The 24,126-nt window shown below is 36.1% G+C and overlaps 1 protein-coding gene across 2 annotated transcripts in view; it reads left to right on the top strand.

Annotated features, from left to right (window-relative positions):
* Positions 1 to 24,126, top strand: part of LOC148657314 (MAM and LDL-receptor class A domain-containing protein 2) — a 285,832-nt gene that overhangs the window by 108,848 nt on the left and 152,858 nt on the right. For both annotated transcript variants that reach the window (XM_088643402.1, XM_088643401.1), the window contains exons 68-74: positions 948 to 1,100; positions 1,846 to 2,048; positions 3,229 to 3,391; positions 3,632 to 3,769; positions 6,383 to 6,517; positions 7,218 to 7,337; positions 10,110 to 10,243. In XM_088643402.1, the coding sequence (XP_088499528.1) occupies positions 948 to 1,100; positions 1,846 to 2,048; positions 3,229 to 3,391; positions 3,632 to 3,769; positions 6,383 to 6,517; positions 7,218 to 7,337; positions 10,110 to 10,243 (1,046 nt within the window). The remainder of the gene's footprint in view (positions 1 to 947; positions 1,101 to 1,845; positions 2,049 to 3,228; positions 3,392 to 3,631; positions 3,770 to 6,382; positions 6,518 to 7,217; positions 7,338 to 10,109; positions 10,244 to 24,126) is intronic.

Raw genomic sequence — 24,126 nt, 5'->3', positions numbered from 1 at the left:
AACATTAATATAGTCCTATATTGTCCAGAATAAGAATATTGTCCAAACAAGAAATTTAGCGCACTTTACATCTCATCAAAAGTAGTGTTGTGAGCAAGCTAGTCTTTGATGTTTTAAAATAATTTCAGGGATTTCTATTATAAAACAAAGAGAACAACGGCTGCCAAGGTCCTGTATGTGAGCCACAGCTTGTGGAGCACATTGATATTTTTTATGTTCTTGTTTATCCACTTCTTATTCTGTTTTTCTTCTTCTCAGTAGAATGAGTGCTGAAGATTTTAAGGTCACTAACAGCTTGTTTTCATTAACAGCAATTTAATTTATAAGACACAATGAAAAGTATGCTTAATGCAGTTGCTTTGTGCTGGCTTAAGGTCCTGTTTCTTAGCCAATGCTTATTTGTTCATGTGATCATGATTTTGAAACCAGAGAAGTTATTTATTTTGATTCGTAATTAAATTAAATTAAAATTAAATCATGTTCTGAACGATAAAAATATTTATGTCCTAACAAGAAATACTTTGTTTCTTATTATCAAATCAGAAACATTCTAGAGACCATCTAGTTAAAATAGTTAAAAAGTTAAAAAGAACAACTAGAAGTTAATTCCAAGCTGAGGAGTATAACAGAAAAAAGAGAGAAAAAAAATGTTTTTTATACTATTAAGTTGGTTGGTAGGTTGGTTTGACCAAATTCTACAAATGTATATTGCAGTATGTAGTGGAAACAGGAATTTTAAGCCCATTTCTAACAAACCAATGTTTAGAATTTATATCAATCATGAATTATATCAATCAGTTCTCTCTCTGCCACTCCTTAAAAACCCATTCATAAAAACATAAAAGCTGGTGCCTAAGCCCTAGGTATCTTTATTGGAGTGCCTGTATGCCTTTTTTGTAATGTAACGTAGCTTTTTCCATAACATGTTCTCATTCTTTCTGTATTAGATGCCTATCCTGGTCGCTGTAACTTTGAGTCTGGCCTCTGTAGCTGGACCCCAGTGAGTCAAGATGGGGTCAAATGGTCTGTGGGAACAGGTGGTAATAAGCCTCTGACTGAGTTCTTCCCAAATCGGGATCACACAACAGGGACATCTGCAGGTACACTCAAATTAAATCTAATTCTCAGGATACCCTCAGGATTCAAAATCCTAAATGCCCTTAAGTTTTGAAGAGCTTTGAAGATATATAATGGATAAAAGGCTAACATATTTGGCAATTTACTTACCGTTCTGGTCATCATAAATAATAATAAAGCTATGCATTTCAAAGTTATTTTCTTTCCTTCATCACGGGGGAAAAAAAGACAACAAAACCCTAAATTGAAAACACCTCAGCAAATAAAGAGAAGGACAGATAATGCTCTTGAATGAGTTCTGTGCAGACACTGTTTAAAGATAAAAAGCGGATGTTTCTATGGGACTTTATAAAATCCAGAAGGGTCTTTCTAAAATCAAACCAGTGAACTTTTCTTATCCAATAGTAAAAAGCACAATGATTTATATGAAAATTAAGAGAATATGAATTTAAGGATACACAAATAGTAGAGCTGGAGCAAATTATTCAGAAATGCACTTTATTAAAATGGAAGAGTGAGATTTATAGTTCAATAAGCTACAAATAAGATGGACCTAATAATCTTCGCAATTAATTATATTCTTATCACCCCTCTTATGCTCCTTACTGGCCCAAAGTGTGTCAACTCACCTCTGGACCTCTAAACCACTGGTATCCTGCAGCAGTGGAACAGCTTCCTCCTGATTCCGTATCTTTATATGAATGCTTTTAAAGATTGTTTTAGTTGGTGCACAGTTCTGAAATGCCTCCAAATATTCCTTTTTTCAAGGTCATTTTCTATTCATTGACATCCCAAACCTGCCCCAGGGAAGACATGCTGCTCGAATAGGCAGCCCTCTGCTGACTAGTGCCTCTCAGTGTGAACTGCGTTTCTACTACTACCTGTCCAGTCACAAGGCTGGTGCTCTGAGAGTCTACCTGAGGAACTCCAATGACGGACCACTCGAACTACTGTGGGAAAGGCAAGAAAAGGTGGGATACACAACAACTGTTGGTTTCATTTGTCCACTTCAGTGATTATCTTTCATAACTCTCCACAGTAACATATCTACAGTATACCTGAGGATCCAGGAGGTAAATATGTAATAATTTCACTGAAGCATTGAATATTACTTTTTCTCTCAGTTTATTTGCCATTGTTTTTCTCCATACTGTTTCTTTGACAATCATATGTTAAGTGTGGTTCTAACTAGATGCAGTGGCAGCACAATGAGCAACTGTGAAACAATTAGGGATGCTACAATATGTGTTGTGTAATTTTGTACATGAAACTTCACCTCCTCTAGACACAAAGCAATTAGTCTTAGATTAGGCAAATTGCAATTGTTCTCCAAAGGATTCCAAAGAATGTAGTTTATAGTTTGTATCCCTTTAGTTTGGCATCTTCAGTTATTAATGAGCTATGCTTTACCACTTCAACATTGACAACAACACCTAAGGGATAAGAACTGTGCAGTCTTTCTTCCTGCTACAGTATCTTCCATATTTAAAAAAACATGTCCTTTATCAGATTTTGCATATTGTGCTCTATGCTTTTAGTGTTTGGTTTATTAATAAACATTTACAGCAATTCTAGTTACTGACTAATCCTACAAGACTATGGGAAATGTGTTTGTCAAAGAAGTGAATAAACAGTTCTTTGCAATCTAAAGGCAAATTATTGTGCAATATTGTGCATGTTGTGAAGCACTGATTAACTTGTTGTTGTATTATTTCTTCTCCAGAAGACTTTCTGAATTATTTTTATTTGCTTAAAAATATCAATCAGATAATCAAGAACATTATTTATCAGAGAATATATAAAGAAGCTTTAAAAACTAATGCTATTGGTTCCAAAAGTTCTAACGCGTTTTAATACCTTTCAGTATACTGTATATGACACTGTACTCAGAGCACTAACACTATTTTATGAAACATGGAACAAGCACAACAAAAATCTGATATCTCTATATCTCTAAGAATCTCAATTCTCTATTTTAAATTTTAATGCTATCCAGAAGGACTGTGCATTAAAATTTCAGTTGGGGTCATATTAGGATTACTGTACTATGATTTTGTGTTACATAATTCACAAGGTTGTTCATTAGAAGATATGCAAGAACAGATTCAATGGGTGATCCAGCATATTTTTGTATTTATTTGTTCCCTAAAGATTGGCCAATACTATGAGAGAGTTGCTGTGGCATTGATCAGCCAGTATCCATTCCAAGTAATTATTGAAGGAAGTGTCAGTGATCTAGCAGGCCTGGGATTGGCTGTTGATGACATCTCATTCTCATCAGGCTGTAGGACCTATGAAGGACAGCTTCCTCCAGGTATACATACTTCACAGAGTTCAGAGAGACAGTGTTCTCTATTATGGCTAATGCTTGTGAGTGTCATAAAAGCACAATTCTCTGTTTAATGCATTGGTGAAGTTCTGGGGACTCCATGTAAAAACACCTAGCAGTTTAAGAATATGTCCTGCAATCTCAATCTGCTCAATCTGTTTGTACTATATAGTGATGGTGATGTGCATTTTGAGATTAGACTCAAAATCTGTCTTTGTCTGAAAGGTTCCACAGAGTTACCTCCAACAGTAAGTCCTTGCTCAGAAAATGACTTCCAATGTGGTGATAATCGGTGCATCCCAGTCTTCTACTGCTGCGATGGAGTTCCTCACTGCTCTGATGGACGAGATGAAGCCACCTGTGGTTCGTCACTTCTTTGTCATTTCTTTACACAACACAGTAAAATACACTTTCCCATGTGACTCTTTGTCTCTTAGTTGTTGAGACCTTCTTATTTGTTCAATACTTGCCATTAAATGAATCTGGTCTCTACATTGCTTGAGAGTAAGATGCCCTTGTTCAAATAGTTAGCATTCTAGTCACAAAAACATCACGAAACTGAGAAAAGCATCACATACTGTACTACTGTTAAAAATACGTAATGAATGAAATCAGACTAGGTGGCATAGTTGTGCTACCTCACACCTCTGGGGCGCTGTCTGCATGGAGTTTGTATGTTCTCCCTGTTTTCACATGGGTTTCCTCTGTGTGCTTCTTCCCTCTGTCCAAAGACATACTTTACTGGTAGGTTAATTGGCTTCTGTGAAAATAGGCCCTGGTGTAAGAGTGTTCATGTACTGTATGTGATTGTGTGATCCCTGGCATGGACTGGTATGGCTAAAAACCATTATGAATATTCTGTTACAGCAAAACTCTTCTACCTAGGAGTTATCAGATTAAATACTGTGGAAGGCCACTGACATACAGCTACAAATAATCATATCATCTTCTTGAACAAATATACTTCATTTTATGTGCCATATTTAAAGGTCCATAGGAGCAGTTAGCAAAACGGTCAATGTCAATAGTAAATATTCCAATAAATTATAGGGCTCCTGAGTGACAAATAAAAATATTAATAAAAGAAAAATAATTTCCTTTCCCTTTAGCTATAGAGTAGCAAATGTGCTTTTCTTAGGTACAGCAATTATACACTGACAGAGATACCTTGCCAGCACACCATTGCAGACTTCTCTTTCCTTAAACTGTGCCCTGGTGAATAACCATTTATGAGTAATACTCATGTCAAGTCAGACATTGATCTTGCCCGCATAACTTTATTACTATAGCGCTTCCATATATAATAATAATAACAATTATAATAATAATAATAGTACTAATAATAATAACAACAACAATTATTATTATCATTGTTATCATTAATTTATATGTAAACACTACAGTTATTATTATTAATTATTATCAACGATGTTTAATTATTTTTAGTATTGTTGGTGTTATTATTATTATTGTTATTGTTATTATTTTTATTGTTGTTGTCATCATAGTCTTTACTACTTTAAATGTGACTTTAAAATTTAATTTTTATGCTTGATGTTTGTATACTGTACATGTACTGTATGTGTATCTAATCGATACAATCTTCAGTGCTGATTTACAGTGCCTTTCAAAAGTATTCATACCCTTGCTACTATGTCCTGTTTTGGCAAATTAACACATCGATTTAAATATTTTATTCGATACCTGAATGGTCAAACTGAAGGCTAAGATATGTAAGATATGTTCCTACAAAAGAGAACAAAATTAGATATGCTATTTGCATAAGTATTTAGACGTATTAATCAATGTTTAGTGGAAGCACATTTGACTGTAATTACAGTTGCAAATCTCCATCAGCTTTGCACACCAGCTTGATGCAATGTTTTCCAGTTCTTCTTGACAGTTTTCTCTCTAAAGCTTTCTCTTGCTTGGGATTCATTTATGGACAGCAGTTTTAAGTCCCCCCACTGATTCTCAACAGGATTCAAGTGAGGACTTTGACTGTGCTTTTCAAGAAAATTCACATCCATATTCTTAGGACTCTCCAGTATAGCTTTAGCCTTGTGCTTTGGTTCATTGTTCTACTGAAAGGTGAGATTGTGTCCCAGGTTTTATTGTTAATCTACTCCAGTGTAGCTTTCAGCCATTGTCCTGCTGAAGGAAAAATATTCATCAAGCCTTTAGAAGTCTGACACAGGTTTACCCCTAAGATTTTCCAGCACTTTGCTCCATTTATTTTCCCATTGACAAGCTCCCCAATCTCTATTGCTGAGAAACAGAACTATTAACATACAGTACATGCTGTCACCACCATGCTTGACATTTGCTCTCTTTGGGCAATTATGACTTTTCCTCTTTGTTTTTGCTTTTGCTTTCAATGTATGACATTGGTTGTATATACAGTATAGTAAATGCGGATTGCAGCTTCAAGGTGTCATGAGTAAGGGTATGAATACTCTTTTAAGGCACTGTAGTAAAGTTTGTTGCTTGTATTAATATGTTTTGATCTTATTATCTTAGTCTTTAATTTAAAGCCTCTGAATCTAGGGCACTGATCTGTGAAATGCATTTATTTTTCTATTAGAAAGTCCATGGGTGATTTAATTCACAGGACTCTTTCAGACAATTTTTCTGTGATACAGAGCTGCCATAGAGACAGTTTGCATCTTAAGGGGAAAGTTAAAAGTCTTCCATTTTCAATTCTACTCAGTTAAATAGTATTTTTACACTTAGTATGTAGAATAAAACAACAGGTTATTAGTAGTTATTGGACTACAGAGATTATTGGACTTTATATCTGTGTGGTAATAATGTTTAATATTTTAATGTATTTGCACTGAGATAGAATTGTGGAAAACTGTAGTTAGAGTGACATTCTTTTTTCAATGCTCCCATTTTTAAAACTTTTTTGTATACAATAAATTCCATTTTGTGCTGAGAGATTCAGTTATTAAACACATGCTTTATACCGTACAGGCACTTGTGCATTTGAGGAGACGATGTGTGGGTGGAGAGATCTTAGCACAGGCTTGCAGGCTTGGAGACTACAGCAGGGTTTTACAGCAGGTGGTACTGCTCCAGACACAGACCACACCACTGGGACTGCATCAGGTATGGCATTCCGGTGATGCATTGGATGGTATACACAGAACAGTGGACTAATGTGAGCATTCACATCAGATTCTAAGATTAGTTTAAATAAATTTAGAAATTATATTCCAAATATTTTTCCGTCATTCTTTTTTGGAGCTCCGTCTGTATCCATACTGGTGAGATTAGACAAAGCAGTTGCTCAGGCCTCTAGTGATTCTTTTTTGATGATCATACTGATCTCTCCGTCTAAGTCCTCACAGATGAGTTTTAGAACTCCTATTGCAGAAAGACATCCAAAACCAAAATGATCCTGATGCTTGGATCACACCTTCCCTCTTCTCTCGATGATAGACTCGTCTCCTTCTTAACCTCTCTATTCAGTTGGAGGTTCTTACTTCACACCTCTCTTGACATTCTCCCAGACTGTTGATACTCCTTCTCCCCTGCTCTCTGCCCCCTCGAAACTTCCACGTCTTTTATTGTCCTGCGATTTATTACCTGCCGGTCTCCCTCTCTCCCTCATACCTATAAAAGGCTCCATACCCTCTGCATCACTTTTCTTTTTCTTTCTGCACGAAATAAACCTTTACCTGTTTCTTTGCAGCCTATGCATACTGATGCAGCTACTACTTAAAATACATATTGATCAGCTAAAGAGATGCAAATGTTTTGATAGAGTAAAATAATAAAAAAACATAATTCATTGTTTGTTTTTAAGGCTGGTATATCTTTGTGGACTCCTGGACTGGTGTGTTCGAAAGTGAAGCTATTCTTGAAAGTCCATTGCTTGGCGAGTCAGCCAGTTCTTGTACAGTGAGCTTTTGGTACCACATGCCAGGTAAGGAACTTGTAGTAGTGAATGTCACTCTGTACAATAAATTACATGTCCTCACCAGAGAATAACAGAGAACATCATTTAAAAAAGCATTTTTTATATACTGTAAGTTTCATTCACTTTTAAAAAGTTTCAATGAAGGATTCATACAGTTTGGGGATCTGCATAAAGCCATTACCTAGTCTGGAATTGCTCTAATTTACTGCATTTGCACCAGGAAAAAAATCATCTGACATATGCCTACATCTCACCCAATCATTAAAATAAGCTCTTTTAGTCTCCTGAAGAAGACGTGTTAGTATGAATATTTTTGACCGTTCATGAAGGAAGGATCGAATACCCTTCTTTCACTAATTCTAGTCCTACTGTTGAAAAGAACTAGTTTCATTTTTCCTAGTTTTTTTTTCAGGATGCATCTCCTAGATCTGTGTATATCAATAATATTGTTACAAATGGGGGGGGTTACAAAAATGGAGAAAATCCAGCACACCTTAGTAAACATCTTTTGGTTTAAAGCTCTAGGAAATGGAAATATTGACCTATTTGTCTAGATTCTGAAACAAACCATTGTCCATTGTCATTTACCTCAGCCTGTAACAATAATCATAAATTAATCGAATGAATTCAGACCTCCACTTTTTGTTGATCTTGCTGTTGAAGTGTAAATTTCAATGCATTGTGAATACAGAAATACATGGATTGCCATGGTTTGTCTGTCTATTATTTGGCTAGACCTTCGGATTGCAGGTTACTATTTATAAATACTATGTAACTATTAACACCACATTATTAATTAATAAAATGTGGTAAGCATGGTAACAGTTTGGGATTTGTTATTATGAATATGAAGTAGTAAGCATCAGTTCATTTCATATATTTCAGTTCATAAACATGCATCAATGCTATTAACCTATTACAGGTTTGTTTGAGGGGCATTCTAAAGAGGATGTATTACAGATATAATTCTAATAATAAGATAACTTATTTTTAATTTACAATTCAAAATTTAAGGATTACTTCCATGTCCTCTACAGATTTATGCAATGCATTCAAGGATCTTTGGATGTTGTTGACAAAGGGTATACAATTTTGATATTGTAGGTTATTTTTGATTTACATTATGCCACTTTAAATGCGTTGCAACTGAATTTGTGCTCTTTTAAAGATTGTACATAATATTTCGGTAGAAACCAGTAATGGACAAGTAAAACACAATGACCAATCTAATCCATCTCCTTTCAACAAACTGTTGCTGACTTAATTGTGTCCTTTGGTTTTGCTGTTCTGTTCAAACCTAAAACTAGTTTCAGTGATCCTGGAAATCCTAGTTGTCATTTCAGTTAGGAGTGTGGACTTTTGGTGTATAAAAATTTGATCCAGTCATAGAAATGTTTCCAGACTCTAAACAGGCCCTTCCCATGACAGAACTGCCATCATGCCTGACTGAAGGTATAAGAAGGTCTTGGCCTTTAGCCAGCTTGATTGAAGAGCTCTTATCTCTAGATTGAGAGAAAGATGTGTTGAAAAGGAGGTGTAGACTGTCAGTTTTTGGTTTTGCTTGTTGTTCTGGGGTGTTTAAACAGGGTAAAACCGATAACATGTATATCTACAGTATGTATACAGTATTTTGCAAAAGCAGTCAGACCTCTGCACAAAAATTTGCCACTTTAAAGCATGCTGTCAGGTCACTGTAAAGTAGCTATTAATGCTTGTTATGTACCAAACCTACTCTACACACTCAATGCAAAACCAAACAGAAAGAAGTAAATAGGCAATTATTAAGAAAGAGAAATGGAAAATTCTTGATTGCGAAATTCAAACCCTTTGCTGTGACAAATCTAAATTACTTTAGGTGCAGAGTCACCTTAATGAACTAAAAATAATTATACTCAATACACTTCTACACAACAATTAGTCATATGGACTCTGTATATGCAATACTAGTGTTGCACATAATTTCAGAATAAATTCATCTATCTCTGTAAAGTCCCCCTGTCAGGTTGTGAATATCAAGAAATTAAGACCAAAATGTGAATGTGAAAATATTAGGTTGCCTCTGCTTTTGAATAGTGTAACTCAGAGCTGATTCCTACTACTGTATGAAGGACATTCATTTTGATGGCTATCATATTGGAATTAATATAAAAGAAGCTGATGCATGAAGTGTACAGTTCTCTGAACATGAATTAAATTAATGTCATCTTATCTAAAGACACTGAAAGGCATGATGGTTGAAAGAAAGTGGCAGTCTTCTCTCAAAGCCCCGATAGAACATGGAATATGGATGAGCTCATACTATATGTCATCCATCTTATACAAATGAGGAAGAAAGCCAGTGAGATGGAACATAGAGGTTATCAGAGGGTAATTATGTAGGAAACTTCCAATTCCTGATTTGGCTTAAGGATTTGCAGCACATATGTGCAATAACTCAAGATTATTCATCCTATACATCTCAGTTTTTGGGGAATGATTTCATGGTATTGGAATTTAACTACAGACCCATTCTTCAGCTGGTGAAATCTTCTCAGTTTGGCTTTAGATAGATCCCATAACCCTATCTTGCATCACTGGTTTATTTCCACCATTACACAACTTCCATTCATTGTCTTAAGTTAAACTATACATTTGATATGCTTTGCATTTTATGGAATGTGTTTTTTTGTATTATCTACATATAGAATGTATGTATCCCTTTACTTGTAACTGGTATTTGTTGGTAAACTCAATGACTCATTTCAACTAATCCTTACATTACCATAATGTCTTTCCCAGGACATGATGATTCTTACCTCTCCCTCTTCATTGTCCATAAAGAACAGCGAGAGATCTGGTTTCACATCGCAGAAGGGGAAAATCAGTGGACTCAGGCAGCAGTCAGAATAGGGAGACAACCCTTTGGATATAAGGTACAGCATCTCGGCAAACAGTGGATAAAACAGCATTTCCAATTCCTGAACAGTGGAAATGTTTGGTCTTTTGGATTTGAACTGAGTGGACTTAAACTATAACTGAATTGATATATTTTAGAATTAGGTCTTTTTGAATTGTTTGCAATTCTAAAACCAAATCTAAATTTCAAATTCTATGGGAAGTGTGTTGTTTTATAAAGTTCAATTCCAGACCTGGGGTGCTTTCTACATGGAGTTTCTATATTCTTCCCATGGGTTTCCTCCCACATTTCAAAAACATACTGGCTTTTGGCAAACTGTGCCCATCCTCTAGGTGTGAGTTTGTGTGTCTGTGTTTACATGTCTGCCCTGCAATAGACACGTGTGACGTCCAAGGTGTACCCTACTTTGTGTGCACTGCTTGCCGGGATAGGCTCTGGCACCCCCATGACCCTGAATTGTAGGAAGCAAGAGGAAAATGGATGGATGGTTTATAAACAGCTGAAAGTGAGAAAATGATTACTTCAGTTGAGCTCAGAAGGAACAAAGAATGTAATGGAGTCCCTGAAGACCGTGACTTGGAATCCCTGGGATGAGCAACGAGACAAAAGTGTTATGATCAGGTTCTGAAACCCGGGTCGGGTCTTGTAGTAGACCCTATGCGATGGGGTAAGAGCTGGAGGAAACAGGAGGCATGGTATGGGAACACACACAGGGGTTTAATAGTCCACAAAATAATAGTGACAGTCCATGAGACACTGAGTTGGGGAGACAACGAATGGCATCCAAATCCAAGCAGGTCCGAAGGAGGGTCAGGGCACAGTCCAAGAGTCCGTTAGCAAGAGATCCATCCTGAGACGTGACAAGGTTAAAATCACAGGGAATGGGGAAAACACGAACAGACAACCAACATGGAGATCCTGGGATAACTGGGCGAGGTCCTCCAGACCCTGGGCTCAGAACACAGGAGGTGTCGGGGATGAGGCCCTCAGGAGACAGACGTAGGGCACCCTGGTGCTAGGTGGGCCTTGTGACTTCTGTACCCTAATGTTGAGCCCTGAGCCCTGGAGGAGCTAAGAATAAATAGGGGGAGACACAACAAGGCACACCTGGAACACATATGAACGATCACAGGGAACTATTGACAGGAGTAAAATGGAGCGCCCTCTAGGGGAAGGAAGACAAACAGGAAGGATCTGCTGAAAAGTTAATGCTCATTTTTTACTGAGGAGACATTATTTCTCTTTTTTTACTCCTTTTTTGCTTTCCCAGGGCAACAGTCTTAAAAATCTGATCTGTGTGGCACGTTTGGTTTGTTATGTTTAACACAGCTAGTACAATGTACACATACAGTAGCTAGTCTGTCACTATTGTTTCCCACTACCACTAAAATAATAATTTTAATAAAAAATATGTCATAAACTTAGGCTAGAAATCATAAATTCAACTACATTTTATTTATTTCTTCATTCACATTCTCAGAGATCTCTGCATTTAATATTTAGGCCAATGCATCAAATTAAATACATGAAACTAAATTCACAATCCTTTTCGACTAGGTATTTACTAATCTAACTTAGGGTTACTAAATAAATAGGCCAAAGGCAATATTCTTGATTCTGCAAGACAAATGTAAGATTTTAGCTTATAAGCTTAAGAACAGAACATATGCTGTGAAGTACTCAGGAATTGTACCTGTGCCACGTGCAAGTCCAGGGAAGCAGGAGGAAAAATGGAGATATGAAACATGTGACTGAAAGCCTGAAACAGGAAAGATGGGTTTAGGTTTATTGAGCATAGAGAGTCCTTCTGCAGCAGGGGTGACCTGTATTTCAACCAGTGGGGATCTTATGTATTGGGCAAGTGTACTGTATGTGTAGACTAGCTGAGGGATACTGGGGGGCAAGAAGCATAAAACAGACCAATTCCGGTGTGATCAGAAAAAACCTAGGCAACACCCTGAACACATTCAAAACAAATAGCTCAACCATTCTTAAATACAAAATGCAAGAACTTGAGCTACCAAACTAAGAGCTTAATATGATATTATAGGAATAACTGAAAGGCGGTTAAGTGTGGACAGATAGGTGGGGAAAAGGAGCTGGTAATGTGGGGCTATATATAAACAAATGCAAGGTAAAGGTTTCAATTCAATAGGTATATACTGTACATCACCTAATGCAGGAATTGCTGCATGTACTGTATGTACAGTAGCAAAGGTGTTACTTAAAGTTCAACTTTCCACATATCAATTGGGATGTTGCGATGGGGAATACATAAACTGAAATGAAGATGGATGAAATGGTTAAGTATTCTTGTTCATCCAATTTGTTAAAGCACCAACCTGGACAAGAATCTTTTATTGATCTAATCTTTTTAAACAGCCAGGTTCTAATTAAGAGACTAAACATATCACAAGCTCTTTATGCCTGATTCCCACACAAACAAGCTGTGCGATCCCATCTGTGATAGTTTATTTTTTACAGCAAAGAATATTTTCTTTTGCAAAAACATTTCAGTGCACCAATGTTGAAGAATAATTATATAAGTATACATTATGTCAGAGTATATAAATACAGCTTGCCTGAACAATTATAAGCAACACAGATCTTTAAAATAATAATGTTACTGAAATTCATGTTGTATCTTTATTAGTAATTGTAACATTTTTTCCATCTCAAATGCTTTAATTACAACATATTTGTTTAAAAAACTCTATAAAAGCTGTCCATTTAACTACAATATTTAATTAAATGGCTTGAACAAATTAACGGTACTTTAGTTTAAACCTTACAAGAACTGGCAGTTGCATTTATGCATCATTGTATTTCCAATAGTTTTTTTTTTTTAGAAATTGTTTTTGCTTTACTGAAGACTGGAGATTTTAGAGGGTTCTCTTCTTCAAATGTGATCTGTCTTTGAACATAAGAACATTTCTCTCTTTTGGTATTTTAGCAGTAAACTCAAAAATCTGATGTAGGAATCCCTTTCCTTAAGATAGTGCTTCTTTTCATCACATTGAGCAGGTCCCAACTGTTCCTTCTTCTCTGTGTTGTCTAACAGCACTTCCAAGTCCTTTACTTGTGTTTCTACAGGTGCTTCAGTTTCCGTTCATTTCCAAAAGACATGATGACTAGATTTGGTTGGCTGTTTTAAATTGGGCCTTTCTCCCTGGCTTTGCAATAGACTGACATCCCGCCTGGAGTGAGCAATTCTGTGTTTTTTAAATTCCTGATGCCAGTCCAGTACTGTACATCCAGGTTAGGCTTACTATTGATGGAATGAGGGATAGATGGAAACAGATGCGGGTACTTGTGTCTCAAACTGAATAACATATTTTTCCAATGCAAAATATGGAATTGCATATTGTCAAAGGTGACAAGTAAATAATCAGCAAATAACCTGTAAAAAGGTAATTTTCAAGTTTTCACATGTTGGAATGGAAATATGAATTTTATATGTAAAGACATACAGGGAATCTTATCATGCAATTTCATGTTTGTATCTAAAATGATATTTTACAGAATGAAGAGTGTTTCTAGAAGATTATGTTCAATTTTTTTTAATGTATTGGTTGTCACACAATGAGCTGCCAAAGACTTCACTAGACTTCACTAGTTTTTTTTTTATTATTCCTGGTGGAAAAATACTCACCCAAGCCACAATATTTATACTGTTATACTTAGTTTATTTGTGTAAAAATAATATTTTTTGGAAAGCATGTCTAACCATACTATGCTGTCTACAGTATATTTTGCCACGTTTAAGCTCTCCTGTATTTATTAACAATTTCTACAACAGTCCCATCTTTAAATAAGCTTTTCCAGGACACCCTCAAAAAAGGTATTTTATGTGGGAATTAAGTCAATTAAACTTATCATTTAGGGTAAAAAAAATGAGTAGCATTTTACTGTACATGAGAGGCATCAAATTACATTGTGCAAATCTGAGGCCTTGGGTTTTTATTTTTTGTCCGCATCAAGTTTTCAAGTGTACTTTAATGGTGAAATAATTATTTTTTCCCATCTTCTTTCACATGAAAAGGAGCTTAGCCTCTTGCTATAACTCAGACAGTGACTGTGGTCATGCTTCATGATAATGGGGAATAATAGTTTTATTTGAAAGACATCGCCTTGATTCATCTTCACTACAAGGTTTTCCATGTCCAAGATCCTAATACACAGCTGAAGAAATTCACTGAATGGTCCAAATCATGCTAAAATTGATTACAGTAGAGCATAAGATAAATTTCAAATAGTTAGAAAGTCCTTCATGTGTTCATTATGCTGTAGGTCCCACTAACCTGGATGTTTTTCCCATCCAGATGCTCACTATAGATCCTTCTGAAATCAACAGATGAAAATGGAACTGAGTTGAGTCAGCACTTTCCTAACAATGCTGTATATCCTCTTGTTCTAGACACCAATGTTATTGGAATAAAAGCTTTGAAAACCCTTTATTCTAAGCCCAAATCACAAAGATCAATGCAAACATAACAGGTCTAAGATTATCCTTGTTGTTTGTTCCCTGGATTTTTATCAGTCCTCCAGTGTTCTTTATGCTTTAAGTGCATCTCCAGTCTACTGGAAACACTTACAAAGGCTGTGGGTAATGGGTTAGCCGCCACCAAGTTCATGCTCTACATTAAGCTGCCTTAATTATACAGTACCAATTGCTCTCCTCATCACATAAGTGGCTTTCTTATAGCAATGCTGAATCTCAGCATATGGGAAGATGTGTTCCTTATAAAAACAACTTTGCATCCTCTGAAACCTTCCTAGAATGTATGGTGCCTTTGAAAGATCTTCTGTGGAGTAGTTTTCAGATCTAAAAATACAAGTTTGTTTTCTGTACTTACCAAGTTACAGATTTTAAAAGCAAGTTTTTCCATTTTGTTGAATTTAGGAAATCAGTCACCTACTGTGCCTCAGCCTGAAAAGAACACCCTAGACTTATTTTACCTTTCAGTCTAATTTCTACAAAGGCTGATATTTACTGGGTTTTCAGTTTTTATTTATCAGTACGAGGTGGCACTGTGGCACAGTGTTTAGTATCGCTGTCTTGCAGTGCTGAGGCCTTGGGTTTTTATATTCTGTCCGTGTTCGCCAGGTGTTCTAGTTCACATACAGGTACATTAATTGGCTTCTGGGAAATTCGGCCCTTGGCGTGAGTGTGTTCGTCCCACTGAGGAAGTATGCTGCCTTGCGCCCATTGCTTGCTGGGATAGACTCTGACTCCACCATGATCCTGACTTGGAAGAAGAGGTTATAAAATGGATGGATGAAATTATCAGTGCACAATGTAAATTATCTAAAGAAAACAACTAGACTGTGTTATTTTGGGAGATCCATTGCTCATGATATAAAATTACAGACTTTGATTGTGTTTCTCTCTGACTCTTTGGTGGATTTCCTTTTGATTCTTTACTACAGTGGTTAATCAGCTATCAGCTATGGACTTTTAGTTTGTTATTTCGCTCTGACTAATTTTGTGGGTTTCCCTTTGGTGCTTTGCTATGTGATCTTCTGGTTGCTGTACTTGCCTGGCTTTGGCTGCTCTGCTTCAGGTAAGAACAGCACATCAAAGTATGACTAAACCCATTATGAACCCAGCAGCTGAAGATGAAATTCACAGCACTTTGGGCCAACCGTGATTCGGCCATAAAGTCTCAGCAAATATGTCCTAAAAATTAGGACCTTCAGTAAAAAGCATGGACAAGGAACTGAAACAATTGCAGCAGGCTTAACCTCACTAAACATGGCAACTCCCACTCATGCTGCAACTACAGATGTTGCCCAGCTTTCTCCCAGCCCTTCACTCACAATCACAAATATGTCCCACAGCCCTTTTTCTGGAAACTTTTGATTTCAAGGTTTTCTTACTCATTGTGAAAATTTGTTTCCATGCAGCTGCCTACTTTCCTAATGATTAGGCGAAGGTGGCTTATGTGATTTATCTTCTCACTGGAGAACCCACAACTTTGTGGCAGAAAGGAGATCCTGCTTGTAGAAATTTCCATTTATTCAAAGACAAATTTCTTTTGATTTTTTTATAAGTCCAAGAAAGCCTGCAGAGTCTGCTCAACAGCTTTTATGATTGCATCAAGGTATTCAACCTGTGTCATGATAAGCCATCTATTTTCAACTGTTGGCTTTGGAGAGTGGGTGGGGAGTAGAGGCCCTGATAGTATTATTTATGCCGGCCTTACTAAAGGTTTAAAAAATGAATTAGCCTGTAGAGACTTACTTTAAAACTTGGAATCCTTAATTCATCTTTTCATTTAACTTGGTGCCTCCTCTGTGAGAGACAGCAGTTGAAACAGCGTGGTGCTTCCGTGGAGTCAGTGACAACCTTGATGACCCCTCACTCCATCAGCTGAACTGCATCTTCTTCTTCATCAGCAGTTTCCTTTGAGACATAACTGATGCAAATTGGCAGGGCCTGGAGTTATATATAGTTAAGTACAGCACGGCCCCTGTAGCACGTTAGTGGGTTCTGCAGTGTGTTATGAATGGCTTCATCTTCAGGGGAAGTAAAGAAAATCAGCTCTACTGGTTTTTGTATTTTGTCATCTTGTCCAAGAGAACAATAACCTCCACAATGCTTTGAGTGACTAAGAGAATTTTAAGATGCCCTTAAACAGAAATTGCAACTGAGTTTTGTGTATATTTACTTTTAAGTATTAAACATTAAAACTATTTTGTACAGTATATTTTCATAATGATAATCTAACATAAAAAGTGGCACTGAAAAGACGGTAAACAATAAACATTTAATTTGTTATGAAAACAAACCAAAAATGTGTTCACCTCTCCCTTTATTTCCCTTCCTGACCCTCCCCCCCTTTGTGAATATATAAGTTATATATATTGAGTTTCCCATTAGAATGGCAGCATCGCCATTCTTTGGGACTGTGTTTTTATTGTGGAGGCAATACACACCACAGATGGAAATGGTTGAGGTTCAGGAAAATGTCCCGACTCAATAAATAGAGAGGGGTATTTACTGAATTATGTCACCTCTCCTCAGAACCTTGCTAAATGTTTCATCGATCCTGTTATTCTGTCCTGTATTTCCTGCAAAGTCAAGGAATTTCATCGACATTGGCCTGGCAGATCAGTTAGACATTCCTTTGGAGCAGTGCCCACTTCAGGCCAATGTCCAAGCCCTCGACTGATAATCCATTAGACCCAGATTCCTTGAGGAACAAACCGTTGCACTGTGCCTCACAGTAGGAGCTTTTCATTGTGAAACTATTTTCCTCATGTGTTTTACACCTCCATCTCATCCTTTAGTCCTGGGGTTCCCTTGACTACATCATCACAATCCCCAGTTTGATTTGAGTGATAGTGAGCTTACTGTTTGGGGTACAGTTGTTTTCGTCAGTGCATTGTTTTTGTATGCAAAATACTTCAGGAAAGTAAGCTCTTGCCACAGCAACAAACGTTTATGCTGTTTGCTGCTCAAACAGTCCAAAAACATAACCTTCCCAGCACCCCATTTTTTTGTCCTTGATGTGTGAAGAAACACAAACCTAAAGGGCAATAATTAATTTACAACCAGATACAACTGTTTTAGCTGTTTTATTTGTTGAACCATTTCAAGATTAAACTGTGTATTAAATTGGCAAAATTATGTTCATGCACAAGAATATAATGATCTGGAAAGGTATTACTCATAACACGGTATGACGGGTCTCACTGGAATTCTCATATCATATCCCCTTTTTATATTTCATCTGTGCCACAACTCCATCTCTATCTTTGCAGCTATCCCTTTGTCACTTCTAACTCTGCAGGGGGTCACAGCCTTCACAAAGGGGGGGAGGGTCAGGAAGGGAAATAAAGGGAGAGGTGAACACATTTTTGGTTTGTTTTCATAACAAATTAAATGTTTATTGTTTACCGTCTTTTCAGTGCCACTTTTTATGTTAGATTATCATTATGAAAATATACTGTACATAATAGTTTTAATGTTTAATACTTAAAAGTAAATATAAACAAAACTCAGTTGCAATTTCTGTTTAAGGGCATCTTAAAATTCTCTTAGTCACTCAAAGCATTGTGGAGGTTATTGTTCTCTTGGACAAGATGACAAAATACAAAAACCAGTAGAGCTGATTTTCTTTACTCCCCCTGAAGATGAAGCCATTCATAACACACTGCAGAACCAACTGACGTGCTACAGGGGCCGCGCTGTACTTAACTATACCGTGGTGTAGTTTGGCAGGATGGTTCAATGGCCATACACAGTTGATAGATGGCAATTGGGGTGTGTTAGATGTTAGTGAAAACATTAGCGTCATGCAACTAAAATGTAGTAAGTTTTTTAAATCCACTTAATATGGATATTAAATACAGCATTGTTGTGCCAAACAAAATGGCAGCAATTCGGGTGTACTGTATGTGTAGCAGAAGTCTTACATATAATTATGGGAGTTCAGGTGGGTAGCTGCGTCAGCATGCGTAGGCTGCAAAGGAACAAGTAATAGGTTAATTCCATGCTGAAAAAAAGGGAGAAAGAAAACACAACGTTTCAGCCGTGAAGCCTTCTTCATGTGTGAGAAAGACAAGGCAGTAAGCAAAGGTAATGTAGCGGTAGAACAAAAGCTACATTACCTTTGTTTGCTGCCTTGTCTTTCTCACACATGAAGAAGGCTTCACGGCTGAAACGTTGTTTTCTTTCTCCCTTTTTTTCAGCATGGAATAAATCTATTACTTGTTCCTGTATAATTATGGGAGCCCAGCTCTTGCAAGACTCAAAGTAAAACAGCAAAAAGGGTGATCTTTTATACAGTATAATCAAAACAAGTTAAAAGGCATTCCCACTACTTTAAGTGCGACTATATATGGTCTTATTGTGTGAATCTTCTTTGCAAAGTTCTATAATGCAGGATATTCAGTACATCTCGCATATAATTGCTGTATGTGACAAGCTGCCTTTATGCTAAAGTTCTTTTGGTTAGCAAGAAGGATGAGTACTAGGTACATGACCCAGTCATGTCCCTGGGCACGCAGCCAGGGTCAGGTTCCGCCTTTCAGTTCCGAGCGCGTAGACAACACAGATAGGAATCAGCTGCACTAAGCTATAGCAACAGGAAAAACACATTATAAAACAAAACGGGACAGCACAACCTTTTATACCTTCAGCATCATGTAACTAAAGAGAAATTTTGAAAATACCTGAATAAAAATGTTTCTGAACATCATTAAAAATGTTAATTTATCAATTAAATTAAATATATAATTTATTTAGCTAGTTGTGGTGGGGTATTCCACTTTCTTCATAAACATCAAAATCTAATTCTTTAACTTTTGGTTATTTGAAAATGTTTTGATATGCTTATTTTAACTATATTTTCTGTTGTGACTGTTGCAATGGAGAACAAAAATTTGTCCAAACAAGTCACTCAAACCGAGTGACAATTTGGATCAGTGGTAGCATTGTTGTCTGTGAGCTAGAAGGTCCCAGGTTTGCTTCCTGGCCAACATGTTAGTTGTACTCTTAAGAAATAAAGACTCTCTGTAATATTTTAATGAAACTATATGCATATAGTTTTGTTGACATCTTTATTAATTATATATCACAATATTTATATGTAAATACAAATATAATATTATTAATACATAAATGAGCTTAGGTAGGGAGCTGCATCAGCATGCATAGGCTAAAAAGGAGGAGTTAGAGGTTTATTCAATGCAAAGGAAAAGAGGCTGTGGAGCCTTCTTCATATGTAAATGAGCAAATGTGTGAATACTGACAATGGGTGGAATAAACGACAGGTCTAACAGGCAGTTCAGACCAATTTTCAGTTGTTTACTGTGGCATTAAAAAGACAATAAACAACAAACACTTAAGATTAGTGATATTCTAAACAGGAAGCACATACTACATTATTTCAGGTTGCACATTTTCACCCACTGACTCCCTTTCTTGAAAAACAACAACGGCATTGCCAAAAAAGTATTTTGTGCAACTAACTGGCTACACTGAAATAAACTAACCTAAAAGAAATTTAAAAAATCAAGTACTTGCCTGGCTCTCCAAATTCAGTTTTATTGTGGGACAAATATTTTCCTCACAGGGCTAGTTATTAGCCAGGACTCAAACCCAGGCATTTCATGTGAGAGAAGTTTTCCACGTGCCACATTAAGCATTCATAAAGTAGTGCAGTTCTCCATGAGATTATTTGCAAAAATAAAAAGGTGTTTTACGTTAAAACACAGTGTAATGAAGTATGCTATTTACAGTACAGTGCATTATGCTTCGAAGATTCAGAACATTTGTATGGCAATATTAACAGGTTTGCTGACTCTACACTATGGAGGTTTGTTCATGTAATTACTTCATTTATCATTAATATTATTTTAGTATTTAACCTATTGTGATATATAAAAATAATAAAAGTCTCATTATAGCATACATATTGTTTATTATATTTTATTATTAGAGAAAGTGTATTATACGACGTGCATATTGGCCTTGAAATAAACCTAAACCCTCCCACTTTGCAGACAAAAGCTTGAACCACTGAACCACAGGCATAGTCTTTTCCATTATCTACAAAAATTAAATGAATCTACAGGTCTTTTATTTTCCACTACAACAGTGATGACAGCAAGAGTTCATAGGAAATGTAGTTAATATGAGCATGTCAGAATTTTTCCAAAATAACTGCAGCAAAATTATTTGATGCATAAAATGTTTATGAAGAAGGTGGAATACTGTTATGTTGTTTATTTTCTTCTACCTAAGTATTTAATATTAAGTTGTTTTAAATAAGTAGTGCAACAGATGAAACTAAGCTACAATTTCACTCCCCAGGATTCTTTCAGAAGCCTTAGCCTTGGGTCTATACCTATTCTTTCAGCCCCATCCTTTTGGATTTTGCCTTGCAGTCTTACAGAAGATATTACTTGTTTTTTGGGGGGCTCTTGGGATCCATTTCAGTATTTTTTAATCCTACATTGATCTTTTCTTCCTGCTGTATCCAGTCTGTTGCTATTTTTGTCTCTTTATTCTCCAATTGTGTTACTGTACATAATCATTTTTGTGCTCAGTCTCTAATCCATTCATTTCTTTAACTGTCTCTTTTTGTTAGTCTGAAAATACATCTTTCCATGATCTTTTGGTTCATTTGTAATTCCTGTAATGCTTTTAACATCAATTTGTTAATACAAGCCCCCCCTTTAAGACACAAGGGCATATTTTACCCTTTAGAATAACACTGAGTCTTCCATTACTGACCACTCCACTCTATTTCTGCTCTGTTTGCTATTTCAGTCATTTCTTATAGTGATAGCAATTGCTCCATATAGTTGCTTACACATTCTTGTCTTGATGTCTTGCGTCAGTTTCCTTCTTCTATTTCCTTGGGTAGAACACTTTTTAAAGTTTTAGTTAATTCGATATATATTCAGGTGTGCTTTTATGGTACTGTAGCTTCATGGACTGCGATGTGAAATAGAAGTATGACATCAGAAAATTTCAGTCAAATTAAGTATAGTGTGTTTCTTTAGTGTTTAGGCCTTTTTCTTCCCAAACCATTGTTTTAAAATTGTTTTCTTGCCATAAACACTTCCTATGTGTTATATTGGATACCTAGATTAAATATGAACATTAAAAAGATATATGTGTTAAGCTGCAAAGGATTACTAATGAGTAGCATTTTACAGATCCAGTCATTTAGAATGGTCAAAGCATAAAACATGATAATGCAAAAAGCCTACTCTGTTTCACTGCATTGTAACACACTTTTATTTTTTCAAATAATCAGATGCAGTATCAGTTAAATGTTTTGTTTGTATATTTGTAAATTAATGTCAAATTAATTACTCCTTTCCATTCTGCTAGTTTTTACTATTGACGGTTTCTCCCTTTTAAGACATTGAACTCACTGTGGCTTTCCAGAGCAATTTCCTCCTTTGACTAGCTGCTCACTTTGGAAGGGCAATCTGTCATAAGCAGTGTCTAGGTGCTATGATACACCTTCCTCTTCTTAAAGATCACCTTCACAGTGGTGAAAATATTTTCAGTATCAGATATTTTTATATCCTTCCCCTGATCTTGAGATAAAGATATCCTTTTTACGACTTTATGCTATGAAAGCTCCTTGGATGTCTTGGTTGAATCTTTGCTTGAAATTCACTGCCTGATTAGGGATCTCACAGTTATGGGTGTATCTATTCATGAAACACATGAAAGCATGTGAACCACTATTATTGCACACAGACAGAGGCCATTCAACTTAACTGTGACTTTTTCAAACGGACTTTTTTGATTTGATATATTTGATTTCTAAATATTTGATTTAAAATTATTCACTTTAAAAAGTGTGTATACTTATACTCATTTGCCAAACGTGTTTGACTTTCTATCCTGTCCTGAGCCACTTCCTTGTGTTCAAACAGGGATATACAGTACAGATCCAGATATTCAGAATGCTTGAAGTGTAATAAGCTATACTGCAAATACTGTAGTATACTCCATTTCACGTTTTGTTGCCCACAATACTCTTTAATTTTTACAAATAATCAGATTTTGTACTGCACTACTTTGAAGGCTGTTGTGAATACAATGTTTTTTCATGTATACATTGGCGTTTAAATAATGTATATTTTAAATTAATTTTAAAATATAATTATTGCAAATGTAAGTAAAAGTAATTAGGAAACAGATAATTTTATTTTAGATGTTGATTATAAATATACAGTATATTATACACATACTGCAGTGGCTTTAAAACCATGCAGCATCATACTGCATTTAAGGGCGAATAAACACAAAGGGTCAGTTGCAACAAACTGAAAGCAACGTATTAACTGGAGTTCAACCCATGGTTAGCATGCAGCTCGGTACTAAACTAGTGTGCTACCTTAAGACCTATTATAATTAACTTGGCCGCTGAAACTAGTATGTAGTTTCCTAATTTATTACCGTAAATCTGTTCTCAATTGCAACAAACCCAAAGTAAAAGTGGAACTCTGGAATGTTCCCAAACATAGTGGTAATAATATTGTCACTAAGTAATAAACTTAGTGAGCATCCATTAATTGAAAATTATTCTAATATTTAATTTAAATTGCTTTCCAAGCACACCACAATTATTCGTAATGAAGTTTATTAATACATGTGTTTATTAATAAGAGTGTTATTTCTAACAATTACGTTTAATGTCTATTTTTATTAGAAACTGTATTACAGGTAATGCATGGCATGTAGAGCCGTTAATATGCGATCATTATATTATTTAAATATCAAGCTAAGTGTTAAGAAATTAACACTTTGTCGCCACTGGAAAAAGAGTCAATTTCCACCTGGTATGATGTGCCCTCAAATATTTTGTCATTTTGTAATACTGTTTGTGTGAAAGTTTATACAGTAGAAGCCTGGTTTTGTCTTTTTAAATTAAGGAATTACATATTTACTGTAAATGGGGTGTATGTGTTTAATGTGTCCTGTCACATCTGGGTGTTAATTGAATTTATATTTTTGTATTCCTTTTTTGTGATGGGACTCTACACTTGTGATATTCAGAGGACAGCAGGCATATTGAGGATTTGGAGATTATTTATGACGGTTCTTTAGAACACTGTCCCTTCTCTGTCCTGTGGCTGTGGTCTAATGCTAATGGTGCTTAAATAGCCGGAGTGTGCTGAATGTCTTGGAGATGGAACAGGAGGCTCATCCTGTCGAAAGCAAAGTTGTGTGGGACCACACATGCCCCAGAGACTGGGTTGGCTTTTAATGGACTGGAAAGCAGACCAAGTGAGAGGCAAACAAAACACTGTTGTAAAATACCTAAGGCTCACAAGAGCAGAGGAACAGCACTGAACTGAAATGACCTGAAAAGATCTATTAAGTTTCCCTTTTAAGAGCTGCAAATACAGTATAATTAGTTT

Source organism: Lepisosteus platostomus, chromosome 8, assembly GCF_059453375.1.
Source record: "Lepisosteus platostomus isolate fLepPlt1 chromosome 8, fLepPlt1.hap1, whole genome shotgun sequence".
In the NCBI taxonomy this organism is placed as follows: domain Eukaryota; kingdom Metazoa; phylum Chordata; class Actinopteri; order Semionotiformes; family Lepisosteidae; genus Lepisosteus; species Lepisosteus platostomus.
Note: the sequence above shows the minus strand (reverse complement) of the source record. Positions and strands in the feature narration are given on the sequence as shown.